At 49.0% G+C, this 19,174-nt stretch overlaps 1 protein-coding gene and 1 long non-coding RNA gene across 2 annotated transcripts in view; one reads left to right on the top strand and one right to left on the bottom strand.

The window, feature by feature from the left end:
* The first annotated feature begins 246 nt into the window (after window positions 1-246).
* Window positions 247-3,662, top strand: SCGB1A1 (secretoglobin family 1A member 1). The gene is made up of 3 exons (XM_033414344.2): window positions 247-301; window positions 2,330-2,517; window positions 3,515-3,662. The coding sequence occupies exons 1-3, from the start codon at window positions 247-249 to the stop codon at window positions 3,545-3,547; spliced, it is 276 nt and encodes a 91-aa protein (XP_033270235.1). The 3' UTR covers window positions 3,548-3,662.
* A 10,078-nt stretch (window positions 3,663-13,740) lies between these two features.
* The window catches only part of LOC125965163 (uncharacterized), a 38,308-nt gene continuing 32,874 nt past the window's right edge, over window positions 13,741-19,174 (bottom strand). The window contains exon 2 of the long non-coding RNA XR_007478744.1: window positions 13,741-14,061. This is a non-coding gene — a long non-coding RNA (uncharacterized LOC125965163). The remainder of the gene's footprint in view (window positions 14,062-19,174) is intronic.

Here is a 19,174-nt window from a genome sequence, read left to right as displayed (position 1 = left end):
CCCTGGGTTCCCCTCTCCCAAGTGGCCTATTCTGTGAGCTCAGTTTCCATGGGGACAGAAACCGGGTTGAGAAAGAAGAATGTTTACTTTCTCCACTGAGCTGATGCCCATGTCAACAGTGTGGTCCCGTAAGTGGAGCCCTCGCCCTGCCCTCCCCGCTCCAGGAGCATATAAGAAGATACCTGATGGGCACATCTCCCACAAGACCACCAGATCCAGAGACAGGGACAGAGCCTCCCTCCCACCATGAAGCTCGCCATTGCCCTCACCCTGGTCACCCTGACTCTCTTCTGCAGCCCTGGTGAGTGTCCAGAGCCCTCTGCCCCAAGCCGAGCTCAAGAACTCCCCCAGTTCTGCTCGGGAGAGGGGACGGCTGCCCATGCCCTCTGTTTAGCTGCCGGGAGAGGCTGGGAAGGCTGACTCCCAGCCAGGAAGCTGGGTCCAGCGAGCAATCTCATCTTGGGAACTTGGGGAGAGCCCCGAGGCTGTGGGGAAACCTGAAAAGGACCCCATCTTCCATATGCAACAACCTCAGAAGTGCAGGGAATGGAACAGACTGGAGGAAGGGATGGAGAATATCCCACCTAGATGCAATGACCAGCAGAATAAGAGGAACAAACAAGCTTCTCAAAGCCCAGGGCTGGACAGACCCCGAGACGCCAAGAGACCTGGGTGCTGCCTCCCGATTTGGGGTCAACACACCACTGTGGCAGCCAAAGGGGCTGGAAGGAGCCTCATGGGTTCCAAAGAGACCCAACCCAAGGCAAGGTCTCCCATTCTGCACAGAGAGGAATATTCTAGAAAGGGCTCTTCCCTTTGGGAAACTGCCAACTCAGAACGGAGGTTTCTAAACATTTTCTGTCCTCTGCAAAACAAGGGTTAGGAGTCTCTGAAGAGTTGCAGCTGTCACTGAGAGGAATGGGGGTGGGGTGAATCACACCTCCCCGGAAACCCCCTGATCTCTTGGGAGCTGGGTTACTGAACTGTTTTTTACTCTGTATCAGCCTCTTCTACTCCTTCTACAACAAAAAATTTTAAACAAATTCCCGATAGTTCACTTTCAAAGTTTCCTGACAACCGTGGAGATAAGTTTTATGACCTTGGCGAGACGGGGGAGTTAGTTAGAAAACCAAGACCAAGAGGCAGTGGGAACAACTATGGTGCAGAGATGTCTATTTTAAAGGGGAAATAACATCATTTGGACTGAAACGTATGTTAATTAGAAGATCTCAATGCCAGGTACAGAGGCGGGTGGCTCAGCAAGACAGGACTGAAATATGTTAGGAGGTGGGGCCGGGATGTGTTGGTACGTTCCTGTGGGCGCACATATGATAATACCAATAATAAGGTCTAACATTTATTTAGCACTTACAATGTGCCCATCACCGTGCTGAACCCCGTTCACAACAACCCTATGAAGTGGGGACATTATCCCCATTTTACAGATGAGAAAACTGAGCTAAAGAAAGATAAAGTAACTTGGCTGGTGACATAGTAAGTTGCAAAGCAGGGATCTAAGTTCCGGAGAGGGTCTGACTTGGAGTGGCCACTTTGAGTGGGGCCTTGGAGCCCAGGCAGGGGAGTTTGCACACCAGGCAGCAAATTCAAGGATGGGGATTTGACACTCAGTAGGAAGATGGGCCAGCAGGGAGTAGGGGATGGTGACTCCCCCCACATTCCTGGGGGCAGGGACCTAAAAAGGAGCACAACCGGAGGCGGGGTAGGGAGAACTCTGGTGAAGGGAACACGGCGGGGCCAGGAATAGAGGCAGAGACGTGTCTGTGTGTGGATGAGCCCACAAGGCCTAGTGCCCACAGTGGATTCCTCTTCTGGGCCAGGCTCTGGGGCTCATGCTTGGCTGGTACAAGTGCCTCTTCCTGCCAGAGCCTGCCTTTGTCACGTGTGGCTCAGACCATCACTAACCATCGGTAAGAGGCATGTTTCCGGTGGGAGCCAAAACCCTCGACGGCCTCTTCCCAGCCCCCGCACGGCACACCAAACAAATGAGATCAGCAGCTTCTATTCTCAGTGCCCTGCCTAGAACTCTATCAGAAAGAGCCAGTAGCACCTTGCCGCCGCAACCCAGGACGTACAAGGGAGGCTCCGGCAAGCCACGAAAAGCTGGCCACAACCCAGAAGGCATCCAGATGGCGTCAAAGAGCCGACTGCTTGGAGCGCCACCAGGTCTCCCAATCAAGGCCGTCGACGAAAGGGCCGCTATGTCTTGCTGACAGGCACAGCTGTGTGCATCTGGGCCAGGCCCAGGCAGGAAGCTGGCCAGTGTAGACAAGGGCCTGGATACACGCGCTCTCTCTTTTCTGGGCTCCAGCATCTACAGAGGTCTGCCTGAACTTTCTACATGTCATCGAAAACCTCTTCATGGGCACGCTTCCCAGCTATGAGGCTGCCCTTGAACCCTTCAGCCCTGAGGAAGACATGAAAAATGCAGGGGCCCAGTTGAAGATGCTGGTGGACACCCTCCCCCAGAAGGCCCAGGACAGCATGACAAAGCTCACGGTACACGGCTCCCTCCACTCCCACTGCCCAGCGGAGGATTTCCCACATCCCTCAGCTGCAGTGTCAACTCCCTTGGGGGACCCTTTTCTAATCCAGAGAGGAGAGTCACAGTGCAAATGTCCCCAGGGAGCAGGCACAGCCATCTTACCTTTTTTTTTGGCTGTGTTGGGTCTTCGTTTCTGTGCGAGGACTTTCTCTAGTTGTGGCAAGCGGGGACCACTCTTCATCGTGGTGCGCGGGCCTCTCACTATCGCAGCCTCTCTTGTTGCGGAGCACAGGCTCCAGACGTGCAGGCTCAGTAGTTGTGGCTCACGGGCCTAGTTGCTCCGCGGCATGTGGGATCTTTCCAGACCAGGGCTCGAACCCGTGTCCCCTGCATTAGCAGGCAGATTCTCAACCACTGTGCCACGAGGGAAGCCCCATCTTACCTTTTTTATTTTTTATTTATTTATTTATTTTTTTTTTTTTTTTTTTTTTTTTTTTTTTGCCGTACGCGGGACCTCTCACTGTTGTGGCCTCTCCCGTTGCAGAGCACAGGCTCCGGACGCACAGGCTCAGCGGCCATGGCTCATGGGCCCAGCCGCTCCTCAGCATGTGGGATCTTCCCGGACCGGGGCACGAACCTGTGTCCCCTGCATCGGCTGGTGGACTTTCAACCACCGCGCCACCAGGGAAGCCCTATCTTACCTTTTTTAAAGAAGCTACTGAGAGACTTTCCTGGCGGCCCAGTGGTTAAGACTCGGCGTTTTCACTGCAGGCGGTGTGGGTTCGATCCCTGGTCAGGGAATTAAGATCCTGCATGCCGTGCGGCCAAAAAGTTAAAAAATTAATAAATAAATAAATAAAATAAGAAAATAAAAATAAAGAAGCTTCTGAGAAATAGTCTAAGCTTAGCTCCTCCCAGAAACACCGAACCTCTTAGGTGACATTAAAGTCTCTGGGTCTGACTTTGATGTTCATTCACTATTGTATTGGGTTTTTTGTTTGTTTGCTTTAGGACAAAATAATCCAAAGCCCACACTGTGCTTAGGATTTAGAAGCTGAAGATCTCCACCTGCCGAGACCCCTGCCACTCCCCGGATGTTTCCTTCACTCCATCCCCACCAGCCCTGCCTGGCTCCCTGCAATAAAGGACAAGCATCACATCTCTGCGTCCCCATCTCTTTTTTATTCACCTGCTAGAGTGAGAAGGTGTGCCGCTGCTGGGGTAGGTTTAGAGCAAAACAAAGCAGTGGCCATGGAAACACATCCCCAAGGGGCCCAGACCCTGTCTCACTTCCGGTCCACAGGTGGCAGACCAGCTTCTAGCATACACTCCCTTCCACGGGCAGACAGCTGGCCTGGAAACGTTCCCAGGGCCTTGCTCAAACTTGACCTATGGGGGAAGGCGGGGGGAGGTTAGACAGGGTGGCAGCTGACCTGAGGCTGACCCCCCCTAACACCCATTTAATAATGAAGTTAAGTGTTCTGTTTCTTCCAGACCCTTTGGAATCCCACTCTTGGGTGGAAAAAAATATGTCAGGTGATTATGCTACCCAGACATGCCTGCACACAAAGATGGAGCTTTCCAGAGAGTTCTGTCTCCCAAAGCTAAATGGTGGACGTTTCAAGCATTTTGACAGAGCAGTAGGGTGCTATGAGGGGCTGAGTGGCTCTGTGACAGTCCTGCAAATCACACCCAGCACACGACTGATGCCCTCCATCTACAGAAGGAGCAAATTCCTAAGAAACTTAGGAAACAAAGGCTGGAGGGAGGAACAGACTCGATTCCTTGATTAGGAATCCAGGGTCCTTGGGGCTGATTTCAAGGAGCAATAGACTCTGAGGGGCACTCCCAGAGTAAGGCAGGCTGTTTCGCTCACTTCATATTTGCTACACGAAATTATTTGTCGAACTATTTTTTAAAGCAAAAACCCTCTACTCATGCATTTTCTAGATCCTTTATCAGTCATCATTGTTAGGACATCCTATTTCCAGGCTGAAATTGCAGAGGCCTACGTGTCAAACTGTCCATTCACGTCAGTCACTGCCCAGAAGAGGAGTCTGGGGGGTGGGTGGGTCGGGACCAGGCTGGTCAGCACCTAATTACTGCCGTCCACCGGCAATGATGCTCTTGTTAGACCCCGAAGCCCCTCTCTGACCTGCCCCCACCTCCCGCCGTTCCCTGAGTCCCCTCCCAGCCAACTTTCACGCCACCCCCTTTTTTTCTTGCGGCAAAGGAGTCTTCGGGCGTGAAATCAATCCCTGGGTATTTACCAGCACTTTCCATGTGTTCATAGTGGTGCTGGGCGCTCTGAGGAACCCGGGAGCAGATTTCATAACCCAACAAATATGCATGAAGCCCTTGCTCGGCGCCAGAACCACACTGAGGCCCAAGTAGAGCGGAGTGAAGAAAACAATGGCCTCTGCTCTCAAGGAGCTGGCAAGCTAGCAGGGAAGATGGTCAGCGCCCTGCAAATCAACAAGGAAACAAATAGACAGATAGATAGAGCTCTGATTAAAGCATAAAAGAAATGCAGGGAGTGAAGTGACCAAGAGCAGCACGGACAGGCCAGCCCGGGAGTCCCCCCCGCTCAGGGTCTGAGCAGGGATGGGAGGGATTCAACGAGATGGGGGGAGGCGAACAGAGCATTGCAGGCAGAGGGTAAAGCAAGAGGTAAGAGGGGAGGCTGCCTGGGCTTCTTCCCGAGCCCCTGCCCTTCTTGAGGCCCCACTGAGCCCTGCCCTTGGACCCCAAGAGAAAATTCAGAAACTTCTAAAGGGAGTTCCCTGGTGGCCTAGTGGTTAGGGTTCTGGGCTTTCACTGACAGGGCCCAGGTTCAACCCCTGTTGGGGAACTGAGATCCTGCAAGCTGTGTGGTGCAGCGAAAATAAAAATAAAAAAGGAAAGAAAGGGCTTCCCTGGTGGCGCAGTGGTTGAGAGTCCGCCTGCCGATGCAGGGGACACGGGTTTGTGCCCCGGTCCGGGAAGACCCCACATGCCGCGGAGCGGCTGGGCCCGTGAGCCATGGCCGCTGAGCCTGCGTGTCCGGAGCCTGTGCTCCGCAACGGGAGAGGCCACAAGAGTGAGAGGCCCGTGTACCGCAAAAAAAAAACAAAACAAAAAGGAAAGAAAGAACTTTACCTGCAGGTTTCTATCACCGCCACCAGAACAGCCCAGACCTCTTCCCCTTAGATCCTACCGTCTACCCAGCATCTCAAACTCCTCTTGTCCAACAGAAGTCTGATTCCCCCCCACCCCACCCCATCTCTTTCCAATCTCTGTAAATTCTATCCCTAGCCGCCCAGTTGCTCTGGCCTGAAGTCCAAGGGGCATCCCCAGCCCTTCCCTCTCCAGCACTGTCACGTCCAGCCAAGCAGGTTACCTCCAAAGCACCTCTGGGAACTGTCTCCATGTCCACAGAGCCACCCTGGGCCACACTACGCATTCCTCTGCCGCACAACCCCGGGGGAGGGGAGCCTCCTAACTGGCTCCCAGCTCACACTCTAGCACCCCTGCAGTCCACACTCCACACTGAGGCCAAATGAAAACCCCTTTTATCAAATGAAAACCCCCTTCCTGGGCCACTTCCCCCACCCCAAACGAGTAAAGCCCTTCAAAGCTTCCTAGCACTCTTCTTATAAACTTCAAATGCAGAACGTGCTCATCGCTGGCTCTCATCTCCCGCCCTCCTTCCCACTGCTCACTCCATCTCTGCAGTCCACCCCTCTGGCCTTCAGTATTTTTAAGAACCAAGCCACCAAGCCCCTTCCTACCTCAGGGCCTTTACACAGGCCACACAGCATAAGTTGCTCAAAAACTATCGATGATTGCTGTAAAAATTCCCCCTAGGGACTTCCCTGGAGGTCCAGTGGTTAAGACTCTGCGCTTCCAATGAAGGGGGTGCGGGTCCCATCCCTTAGTTCCATCCCCTTAGGGGGAACTAAGATCCCACATGCCTCCTGGTGCGGGGGAGGGGGGGATTCGTCCTAGAGCGAAATGGGCAAAGGCTAAAACTCGTCCTAAAGATGGGTCCCATGTGGATATAAATATCCCCCAAACATCCCCTGTCCCTGTGGCAAATGGTCCCTGTCCAAGCCACACCATCCCGAGCGATTGAATGAAAGTGGAGGACGCGCACAGGGGAAGCGGGAATGGAGAGGGCATAAGCAGAGAGCACGCAAGGAGAGGTCTGAAGAGAGAGAGAAACCTCTTCCGTCCGGATTTTTCCAAGAAGCAACGTGGTCCCACGGGGACGCGCCTTCCCCGCCCTCAGCGGCCGGTGCCGCCGAGGCCACTGGGGGGCAGTGTCGACCAAGGCGTCCAGGAGCGGACGCGCTGGTCCGGCGCTGGAGCTTCTGAGCCCTGCGGCTCCACCCAGTCCGGCTCACTCCGCGGGACAGATGATGAAGCACAGTTCCTTTCTAGGGATCTTTTATCATCTTTGATTGCTTTAATTTGATTTTTCAGGGGGGTTTTCATCAGAATTCTGAGGAAAAGCAAGGGCAGTCACACCAGGTTGCCGCCCGCTGAACGCTGCCAGTGATGTGTCAGCACTTTGGGAATTAGTAATGATTCTATTCCCGAACAATTCCAAGGGCGCGTCCAACGGAATCTACAACGATGGCCCCGGAGGTACAGAGGACCACGGGGTGCTGGTGGAGCTGACCTCTGACCTCCATCCGCTCCATTTTTAAAGTCTCAAGTAACCTAACAATTTCTTTTATTGATCGCTTACTCGCTGGCAGGCATTTTTGCAATTTCTTGTTTATTCCTCACACAACCCGGATTCCAGAGCCCACGCCCCAACCCCTGCCCTACAGAGAGTAGGATCCCAGACGCAGGAATTTCCTGAGCTAATAACTGAAGTGATACCGATGAGAAACGTCCACCCACCCTGCCCCAAACACACAGGTGTGTGCATGCTTGCGCAGACACACACACACAAACCATAAAGCCATTGCGCCCCTCCCTCATCGTCTGCCACAAAAGAGGGCCTGTGACTGTAAAAATTCCAGTGCAGCTCAGGGGGATTGGCAATTCCAGAAGGTTCTTGGTAGAGGGTGGGGCGCCTCCTGCCTCCCCCTCCTCCCCAACTTCCTCACTGCGGACTCCCCGGGGGCTCCTCTGAGCCATCCACCTAGATGAGTGTTGTTCAAACAGATAAGGATCCAGGGTCATAAAGGTTCAGAATTTTAATTACCTAGTCACAACGGGGGAAATATTTACCTAGGGCAAATACAACGGGTATCTGCGGTTAAAAGGGAGTCTCCACCTCAAGGGAGCTGCAGAGGTAGGCGATCCAGAGAATGTGAGCTGTCAGCACACAGAAATGTACATTTCGTTTTAAAAGAGCAGAAGGCAAGATGAACTGATCACAGCCACAGAAAGAGCACGTATCTGTGTGACGCATGTTGCCAGAAAGCAAAAGGAGATTAGCGAAATGAAGGTATGTCTCTGGGTTCTTTTTTGTCTTTTTTTTTTTTTTTTTTTCCCTGGCCTACGTTATAGCACGACTCTGCAAACTATGGCTGGCAGGCCACACTCAAGCCATGACTTATTTTTGAACAGACCTCAAGCTAAGAATGATTTGTACATTTGAAGGAGGAGGAGGAGGAGAAAAAGCGTGTCCAGCCCTGGATCATATAAATATATAATTATATAATCAGCCTTTTTCACTATGAATCTGCCGAACTCTAGAACACAAGGAGGCCAATGTATGAATATAAGCTTCCTGCATTTGAGAAGTATTACGCACAAACTGTGTAAAGAAAAAAATGTAAAATGCATCTCAGTAAAGCCAAAAAAAAAAAAAAGATTAAAAACAAGAAATGTATTTTTAGCACTATATTACTTTTAGCATTTTTTAGCATTCATACCTCTGAGGAGCCCAGGGGAAAGACCACATTTTTTCTTGATCACGTTGTCAATGAAACCGTGAATCTGGGTGAAATTGATCTTTGAAAGTATATTACTCCCGCAGTCTGCCACCAAAGGGACATTTACTCCTTTTTTTTTCCCAAATAAATTTATTTATTTATTTTTATTTGTTTATTTTTGGCTGCACTGGGTCTCCGTTGCTGTACACGGGCTTTCTCTAGTTGCGGCGAGCAGGGGCTACTCTTCGTTGCGGTGTGCGGGCTTCTCATTGCGGTGTCTTCTCTTGTTGCAGAGCACGGGCTCTAGGCACGTGGGCTTCAGTAGTTGGGGCACGCAGGCTCAGTAGTTGCGGTTCGCGGGCTCTAGAGTGCAGGCTCAGTAGTTGTGGCACACGGGCTTAGTTGCTCCGCGGCATGTGGGATCTTCCAGGACCAGGGCTTGAACCTGTGTCCTCTCATTGGCAGGCAGATTCTTAACCACTGTGCCACCAGGGAAGCCCGGAACGTTTACTCTTGAAGAAAGCTAAAGATATATGTATGCATATAGCTGATTCACTTTGTTATACAGCAGAAACTAACACAACATTGTAAAGCAATTATACTCCAATAAAGATGTTAAAAAAAAAAAAAAAGCTAAAGAGGAGTGGTCATTACCAAACATTGCCACCACGTTGCAAAATCCAAACACTTGCCCTTGCTATCTCAATGCCTAAATTGATGGATCCGTAGGAAAGCTGTAGTTTTACACCCTCAACATGTGAGTGGATTGATGTTAGCCAGGCAGAAAAATCTATAAATGATTCACAGAGCAGGAAGAGGAAGTGAAACCAGCCCTTACCAACTTTATGTAGATGATGTGGATAAAACGATGCCTAGTTTATGGCTAATGCCAGTGTGCTGTTTGCGAATGCCAGGGGATTTGTGGGTAGTAATTCACCGTAGGGTGACTGCTGTTCAGAATGGCTTCAGACACATGATAAAGAAAACCTTGATTGATGAGGAAGCGGCCACACAAACAATGCCTTCTGCAACGTGTCATTAGGGAACGTTCCTCCCAGGCACTTACGGAACGCACCAGCGGGCACGTGGAAACAATGTGAGCATGAATCATTAGGAGTTAGCCACCCAACGGATTTCTGTGAGCAAACTAAAATTATAAAGCTGTAGTACATGCAAATATAAATAAATCCGAAAATAGATTCAGCTTAGCATGCACGGTCGCATCAGAATGGATAAACCAGGCGTTTGGAACTCAGATTCGTCCCCCATCAAGTGAACGGATTCCTAGCCTATGACAGTAGCCTAGATAACTCCTAAAATATCTAAAGTTATGTGCCTGCAGCACCCAAGCATCCTGTGTGACTGCGAGACATGTAGCTACAGAGAGTCCTTTAAAATTCCCTCTTATGGCCCTGGTGACACATGTAGATAGTCCTTCAGCTCTGGGACAGGATGGAGATGCTGGTCAGGGACTCCCTGGGAGAAAGAAGATGAGGGCCGGGGCACTGGGGCCAGAGGAAGGATCTCTTGACCTCTGACCCTATGTGTCCATTGGTCTCTGAGTCCGTCTCTTCTCAGTTTACCTTGAATGTGTCCCCTTCTCCCTACTCTGATTCCAGTAGCAGGTCTTTACCATCTGTGGCCTGGAGTATTGCAAATAGCCTCTAACCTAGTTTCCTACGGCTCCTGTAACTAATCACCACAAACTTAATGGCTTTTTTAAAAAATTCACATTTATTATCTTACCGATCTGGAGGTCAGAAATTCAAAATGATTTCACTGAACTAAAAATCAAAGTGTTGGCAGCCTGTGTTCCTTCCGGAGGCTCTAAGGGAGAGTCTGTTTCCTTGTTTTTTCAGTTTCTAGAGGCCCCCTTCATTCGTTGGCTCGTGGCCCCTTCTCTCACCTTCAAAGTCAGCAGTGCAGCCTCCTCTTCTGCCTCTGGCCTCCTCTTCCGCCTCCTTCTCCCATGCGGAAGGACCCTTGTGACTGCACTGGGCCCACCCCAGTAATCCAAGATGGTCTCTTCATCTCAGCATCAGCTGATTAGCAACCTTAATTCCATCTGCAGCCTTCATTTCCCTTTGCTAACAGGCTCCTACAGGATAAATTCCAGACTCTTCGCCTGGCCCAGGAGGCCCTCCTGAGAGCCTGGTCCTCCCCGGTGCTCTGGCCTCAAATCCTGCTGCTTCCCCGACCTACGCTGGGGGTATAGCAGTGGACAAGGTTTGGAAATAAGATTGCCCTCCAGGAAATGCAAATCAAAACTACAATGAGGTAACATCTCACACCAGTCAGAATGGCCATCATCAAAAAATCTACAAACAATAAATGCTGGAGAGGGTGTGGAGAAAAGGGAAGCCTCTTGCACTGTTGGTGGGATTATAAATTGATACAGCCACTATGGAGAACAGTATGGAGGTTCCTTAAAAAACTAAAAATAGAATTACCATATGACCCAGCAATCCCACTACTGGGCATATACCCTGAGAAAACCATAATTCGAAAAGAGTCATGTAGGGCTTCCCTGGTGGCGCAGTGGTTGAGAGTCCGCCTGCCGATGCAGGGGACACGGGTTCGTGCCCCTGTCCGGGAAGATCCCACATGCCGTGGAGCGGCTGGGCCCGTGAGCCATGGCCACTGAGCCTGTGCGTCCGGAGCCTGTGCTCCGCAACGGGAGAGGCCACAGCAGTGAGAGGCCCGCGTACCGCAAAAAAAAAAAAAAAAAAAAAAGAGTCACGTACCACAATGTTCATTGCAGCTCTATTTACAATAGCCAGGACATGGAAGCAACCTAAGTGTCCATCAACAGATGAATGGATAAAGAAGATGTGGCACATATATACAAAGGAATATTACTCAGCCATAAAAAGAAACAAAATTGAGTTATTTGTAGTGAGGTGGATGGACCTAGAGTCTGTCATACAGATTGAAGTAAGTCAGAAAGAGAAAAACCAATACCATATGCTAACCCATATATATGGAATCTAAAAAAAAAAAATAGGTTCTGAAGAACCTAGGGGCAGGACAGGAATAAAGAAGCAGACGTTGAGAATGGACTTGAGGACACAGGGAGGGTGAAGGGTAAGCGGGAACGAAGTGAGAGAGTGGCATGGACATATATACACTACCAAATGTAAAATAGATAGCTAGTGGGAAGCAGCCGCATAGCACAGGGAGATCAGCTCGGTCCTTTGTAACCGCCTAGAGGGGTGGGGTAGGGAGGGTGGGAGGGAGGCAAGAAGAAGGAGATATGGGGATATATGTATATGTATAGCTGATTCACTTTGTTATAAAGCAGAAACTAACACACCATTGTAAAGCAATTATACTTCAATAAAGATCTTAAAAAAAAAAGATTGCCCTTCAGGTTAGGCTGGTAAATTCACAGATGGTAGATGGGGTGAGCTATCTATGGGGATGAAACAAGAGGTTGTCTCTAACTAGGAGAAAAGAATGCAGCCACACCCTACACTCCAGCAAGGTGATGAGGGAGTCATCTGGGGGGCAGGACCAGAATCTGAGTGTCGTGTAGGACGTGGAAATCTAACCTGATATCCTGTGCCAAAGAGGAGGGGATGGATAGCAGTGCGAGGGAGGCACAGAGGTCCTGAGCAGGGAGAAAAAGCAATGGAAGAACGCTTACTGGTTCTAAGTCTGTGCTTACTTCCCGACCTTCCTGACGCCCGTCCACAGGGGAGGATACGCCGTCTGGTCCACTAGCCTCTGACTGATTAATCCACCCACGTGCTTCTCATTGAAGCTCTCGGTGTGGATGCTCAGTTAGCGTGCAGCCGCCTTCGGGACATGGAGCCCTTCTCATCGTGTCCCTCAGGCGGGTCCTGATGCCACAGAACCACAAGGCAGACCCGGGCAGTGCTATCTAGGGACAACCAGGACCCACTTCTCATCTGTCTCCCGCCAGCCCAGAGAAGGGAGAGCAAAGGGTCAATCTCCTGATGCCACCAGCCCAGAACAGACCATCTTCCTGGCGGGCAGACCTCCTTCCTCGGGTGACACTTCCCTGCATTACCATGAGGCACACACATGAATATTTAAACAGGCAACAAACCCATGCTGTTCCCACCTCCACAGACTATAATGTCTCCCCTTCCCAAAGTCACTTGAAGACCCAAGCTCCATCCTCCGTGCCCTATGCAATGTTTGGGACATAGCTATACCAAAAAAAAAAAAAAAAAAATTCATTATTTAACTAAAATTCAAATTTAGGGACTTCCCTGTGGTCCAGCAGTTAAGACTCTGATCTCCCAAGCAGGGGGCCTGGGTTCGATCCCTGGTCAGGGAACTAGATTCCACATCCCGCAACTAAAGGTCCCGCATGCCACAACGAAGACCCAGTGCAGTCAAATAAATATATATATTTTTAAAAACCTAAAAAAAAATTCAAATTTAACCTGACATCTTGTATTATCATCTGCTAAATCTGGCAACCTTAAGATTCCTTCAAGACTCAGCTCCTAGGCTTTTCCTCTAGTGGCTAAGTTCAGACCCATCTGGAAACTAAGACAGTAGATTAAGTACATTACGGGACTGGAGAGCCTTTTTATTCCATCTCTCTACTTCCCGGTGGGACCTGCCATCACTCTCTGGCCAACCCATTGGAGGAAGGCAAGCACTTCATGGGCAGGAAGTTCTAACCAAAGTCAACGCTTTCCCAAAAGTTAGAAGCTCATTGTTTCCCATCGCTCCCTTCTTCGTTCCTGTTTCTCATAGAGATGAGATCAGCTTAGGAAACTGGATTCTTTGAAACCACAAATCCATCTGAAATGTATTCGTTTCACGATCAATACATTTCAAGACCTGATTATTTTGCAATTATATTGATGCTGAAAATGTTAAATATTAACCAGATAACCAAAAATTTATCTTTCGATATCTTACACCACAGACAAGAATTTCAGACTGTACCCCAGTGACCGGAAACTTTGAAAAATCCTTTGCCTGGGAATTCCCTCGCTGTCCAGTGGTTAGACTGCAGGGGATACGGGTTCCATCCCTGGTTGGGGAAACTTAAGACCCCGCCTGCCACGCGGCGCGGCCAAAAAAAAACAAAAGAAAAGAAAAGTCCTTTGCCTAAAGAAGTGTATTGACTGACATGTTGAAAATAGCGGGTTTACTTCTGTAACTAAGGAAGAGAAAGGAGGGAGAGAGGAAGGGGAGGAAGAAAGGAGAGGAAGGAGAGAAGTTGGTGCTCTCTGTGGTACCTCATCATCTGGGGGCAGAAGTCAAACACTGACTCTGAAAAATAGTGTCAGAAAGTCGCTGCCTGTAGGCAACGCTCCCGGTAATTTTAACAACGCCAGGGAAGGGAGTAGTGAAAACCACCAAGACTGACCCAGCACAGATGCTTGATAGATGTTTACTGAGTGAATAAGTGAAGGACCACAACCCGAGCCCCATCGTTGCCAAAGCCCACTCTGGTTACAAACCCGATTCCCTTAGAAGTGAAGAAACGCACCAAAAAGAACTGGTGCAGCAGCCCTTCGTCCAGAGCCGACCGGGACTCTAAAAGCCACCTCGTGGAAGGTATTCCTTTAATTGCAGGTGTTTGTTTCCTTTGGCACAGTGATATGTAATTTCCCATTTTTAGAACAATGCTCCCAAGAACAGTCACAAAAACAGCCTTCAGAGGGGGCGGATTTCTTCCTGGCCGCGGCTACAGCTCTGTAAAACAACAATAACAAAGGGATTTTTATTCAAAACACTGTTTGCATCTCTCCATAAAATCGGGAGGCCTTTTGTTAACTTTTCACAGGCTGAACAAAAAAGGTCCCCCCACCCCTTGGAAGAGCACCTCAACAAACTCTTACTTTGGGGAGGGGCCTATAGGGAAACGATTCCGCTGTGGGATCTGTTTGGGTCTTGACACGCCTTCCTCTGTGGGTTCCCGTGTGGCAAGGGTGGAAAGGAAGCTTGTAGAAGTCCAGTGTCTGTCCTTCGGGTGCCCTGTGCAAGTCTGAGGCCAGAAGAGGACAGTGTGTTCTTGAGAATGTGCCAATAGCAGGCCGAAGGAGGTGCGGAACCAGGGCGGGATGAGATGCACGCCCTCTGGTCTTAGCCATTAAGGAATCCCTTTCATCATCTCCAAACTGACTTTCTCCCTGCTTCGTAAACTCAGAAGAGTGGCTCCCAGATTTGAGGACTCCTTCACCCTCTTCCCCATCTACCTGCACCTTCCTTCCATCCCACCACCTCCACCCTGAGGTGCACCCAACTCATCTCCACCTGGACCCGCACGTTTCTCTCCTCACTGGCCTCCTGACCGAGTCGATTTCCCTCCCACGTGGGTGTGCACGTCCGGGCTTCCTCGTACACCTCCCTACTCAAAAATGTTCCACGGGGGTTTCCCTGGTGGCGCAGTGGTTGAGAGTCCGCTTGCCGATGCAGGGGAAACGGGTTCGTGCCCCGGTCCGGGAGAATCCCACATGCCGCGGAGCGGCTGGGCCCGCGAGCCATGGCCGCTGAGCCTGCGCGTCCGGAGCCTGTGCTCCGCAACGGGAGAGGCCACAGCAGTGAGAGGCCCGCGTACCGGAAAAAAAAAAAAAAAAAAAAGAATCACTCTGAGATCCCAAGCCGAGTGGCAAGAGCTTGGATTGTGGAGCTCGAGCCCCGGCCCCGGCACCTACTATCTGTGAGTCTCAGACAAGCTAGTGAATCTCTCGAAGCCTCAGTTTCCTCACGTGTAAAATGAGAATAATCCCTGGCCGACAGGTGAGTTTGGGTGGATGAAGTGAAATAATCTGTATAAAGCACCTGGCACATAGAAGGTATTCAATACATTATTATTGTTGTTATTACTTCACTTGGACATAAGAATCTGCGTCTTTTCATTGTTTTTAATCGAAGCATAACATATATAAAGTACATAAAACTCACTCATCTTAAATGGACAGCTTGATAATTATTTACGTTTATATGCACGTGTATACCCACCACCCCAGTCCAGAGACAGACTATTTCTGCAGCCCAGAAAGTTCCCCCTTGCACATCTCAATCCATATGCCCACCAGCTACGACCATGATTTGACCCATATCTTTGCTTTGCCTCTTCTTGAATTTCATACGAATGGACTCAGACAATGTGTCTTCTGTCATGGTTGTGTGTGTAGCACTCCCTTGTATGAATGTACCACAATCTATGTCCCATCTTCTGTTGATGGGATTTGGAGACAACTCCTTTGAAGATTCTTTTTTTTTTTTTAATCTTTTGTCCACACCACGTGGCATGTAGGATCTTAGTTCCCCGACTAGGGATCGAACCTGTACCCCCTGCCGCGGAAGCACGGAGTCCTAACCACTGGACCGCCAGGGAATTTCTCCTTTGAACACTCTGTACATATCCTTTTGTCAGCTCAGGCACTGGGTTTGTGTACCTGGGAGTGGAATTACTGGGTTCTAGACTGGGAAAGGTTTAGCTTTACTAGAATCTGCCCAACAATTTTCCTAAGCGGCTGTGCCGTTCCTACATCCCGCACAGCAATGCGTGAGGGTTCCAGTGGCCCCTTGTCTTCAGTGACGCCTGGTGTTCGCTCTCAGTTTTGCCATTCTGGTGGCTGTGTAGTGGGAGCTTCCTGTGGTTTTAATTTGCATTTTCCTGATGAGTAATGATGTTGAGCACCTTTTCATAGTTTCTTTGACCATCTGGATATGCTCTTTTGTGAGTGTCCGTGAGGTTTTTGCCCAGTTTTTATTGGGTCATTCGCCTTTTTCTTACTGATTTATAGTGGCTCTTCATTTACTCTGGAAATGAACACCTTGCCAGTTATATGTACTGCAGACATCTTCTTCTGAGACTGAGACTCGCCTTTTCATGTTTTTAATGGTGCCTTTTAAAATTTATTTTTTATTGAAGTATAGTTGATTTACAATGCTGTGTTAGTTTCAGGTGTACAGCAAAGTGATTCAGACACACACACACACACACACATATACACACATATATATTCTCTTTCAGACTCTTTTCCAGTATACGTTATTACAAGATATTGAATATAGTTCCCTGTGCTATATAGTAGAGCTTTATTGTTTATCTATTTTATACATAGTAGCGTTTATCTGTCAATCCCAAACTCCTAATTTATCCCTCCCCTCCCTTTCCCCTTTGGTAACCACAAGTTTGTTCTCCATGTCTGTGAGTCTATTTCCATTTTGTAAATAAGTTCATTTGTATCATTTTTTTAGATTCCACATATGAGCGATATCATATGATGTTTACCTTTCTTTGTCTGACTCACTTCATTTAGTAGGATAATCTCTAGGTCCATCCATGTATGTGCAAATGGCATTATTTCATTCTTTTTTATGGCTGAGTAACATTCCATTGTAAATACATGCATATATACCCACATCTTCTTTACCCATTCCTCTGTCGGTGGACTGAGGTGCTTCCATGTCTTGGCTGTTGCGAATAGTGCTGCAATGAACATTGGGGTGCATGTATCTTTTTGAATTAGCGTTTTCGTCTTTTCATGTTTTTCATGGTACCTTATTATGAAGAGAGCCTTCTAATTTTGATACAGTCCAATGTAGCCATTTTTCTCCTATGGTTAGAAGTGCTTTTGGTGTTCTCTTTTAGAAATGTTTACCTACCCCCGCGGCCATGAATACACTCTATGCTAATTTCTTTTCATCGTGTGTTCGTGGTGTCTCCCTCTCGAGCTGGAGAGAACTGAGCGGTTGTTAGTTCAATGAGGAGCAAAGGTCTCACAGAAAAAATGAAGCATGGTAACGCTCACACGGTAATGACTGCCTAAGTCTTCGGACCATCCAGCCTGTTACCTTAAAGCCACTTGGTGGCATTAACAGGCACCATTGCTGACTGGCTGCACTGCTGAAATTCCATAGGAGGAGCTGCAGAGGAGCGGCGTCTTCCAGAGTGACCAAGGAAGGGGGATGGCAATCCCCCCAGCGCTGGTTTATACTCTCAGGCCAGCAGCTCGCTTTCACAACCCACACCATGATCACCTTACAAACACATCCTTCTCCACCCTAGCGATGTTTTCTCTCCCCATTTATACACCTTTTTCCCATGCATTTCCTGTGCTCCCTGAATTTTCCCTTTCATTGTCATTTGTCTAATCACTTATCATCTCGGGCGCATTTGTTATACATTTGCCTTTTAAATCATTTCTTTCCTTCTGGCTCTCCTTCCCTAAAGCAGGGTTTCTCAGCCTCAGTACTACTGACATTTTGGACCAGATACTTCTGTGTCGTGGGGGCCGGTGCCTACACTGTAGGATGCACGGCTCTCCCTGTTTCTCTCTTTTCCTTCCTACCTTTCTTCTCAGTGTCAATCAGGAGGCCCGCGGGAAAAGTGAGGGGGTGGCTGAGAGGTGAATCATAGCTTTCTCAAGCTCAAAGGGGCCTCAGATACAATCTAGCGCAACCTCCACTTTTACAGATGAGGAAACGGATTCGAGAGGGGGAGGGAGAGGATGCATCCGAGACGAATATGTGGCGGGCTGGGGGAGGGGAGGACGAGTGCCAGGCCAAACAGGAAAGTAAAATTCCAGGGCCTGAAGCAGTATTTCCAGTCCCACCGGGGAACCTGGGATTGCTTCCCACAGCTCGTTTCCTTCTCCAAGCTGTGAGTCCCATTCCAGAAACAACACGGGGCTGCTCAGATGGAGGTGCAGACTCAGATCCACCATGAGTGCCTGTCCCCGGGAGCCATGCCAGAGCCTCCAGTGGACACAGATGACCACCAGTTCCAGCGGGGATGTTTCATGCTGACTAATGCCATGACTGCATCCTAACTTAATCCTATAATCATGAGGTAAATGATGGTCAGGCCACCCGGCCACACCTGTCCCAGTGGAGAAGTTACAGAGCAAGAGACCATGAGAGGGGGAGGGAACCCCAAGACCATGTCAGTCCTGGCCCTGTCTCCAGGAAGACAGGCGATGGGATGCCCAGGGCAGCCGAGAGCCCTCAGCCAGCATCTCTCAAGTCACGGTGGGCGTTAACACTTGTCGAGCCCTTACTGTGCACTGGACGCTGTTCTAAATACCTTGTAAATACATGAATTCAGTCCGTCCTCCCCCGGAGACACTGTCATTCTCCCATGTTGGAGATGCGGGTATGGGGCCTGGGGAAACCTTGGTCAAGCAGCAGTTGCTCTCCTGGAGCATCTTTATGGGGTCACAAGTCAACACAAATCACCCTGCTCCTTACTTGTAGCTAATGTCAACCTCACCCCCCTCAGACACGCGTGGACCCCCTGGTGTGTAAAAGCCTGGTGTGTAGAAACCAAGATATATATACACACGGTGGAATACTACTCAGCCATAAAGAAAAGAATGAACTAATGCCATTTGAAGCAAAATGGATGGACCTAGAGATTATCATACTAAGTGAAGGAAGTCAGACAGAGAATGACAAATATATGATATCTCTTACATGTGGAATCTAAAATATGATACAAATGAACTTATTTACAAAACAGAAACAGACTCACAGACATGGAGAACAAACCTATGGTTACCAAAGGGGGGAGGGGGGAGAGGGATAAATTAAGAGTATGGGATTAACAAGTACAAAACAGATATAAAATAGATAAACAACAAGGTCCTCCTGTACAGCACAGAAAACTATATTCAATATCCTGTAATAAACCATAATGGAAAAGAATCTGAAAAAGTATATATATATGTATATATATTTGACAAAGAATCTGAAAAATTATATATATATATATATAACTGAATCACATTGCTGTACACCAGAAACTAACAGAATACTGTAAATCAACTATATTTCAATTAAAAAATTGTTAAAT

Source organism: Orcinus orca, chromosome 8, assembly GCF_937001465.1.
Source record: "Orcinus orca chromosome 8, mOrcOrc1.1, whole genome shotgun sequence".
Classification (NCBI taxonomy): Eukaryota; Metazoa; Chordata; class Mammalia; order Artiodactyla; family Delphinidae; genus Orcinus; species Orcinus orca.
Note: the sequence above shows the minus strand (reverse complement) of the source record. Positions and strands in the feature narration are given on the sequence as shown.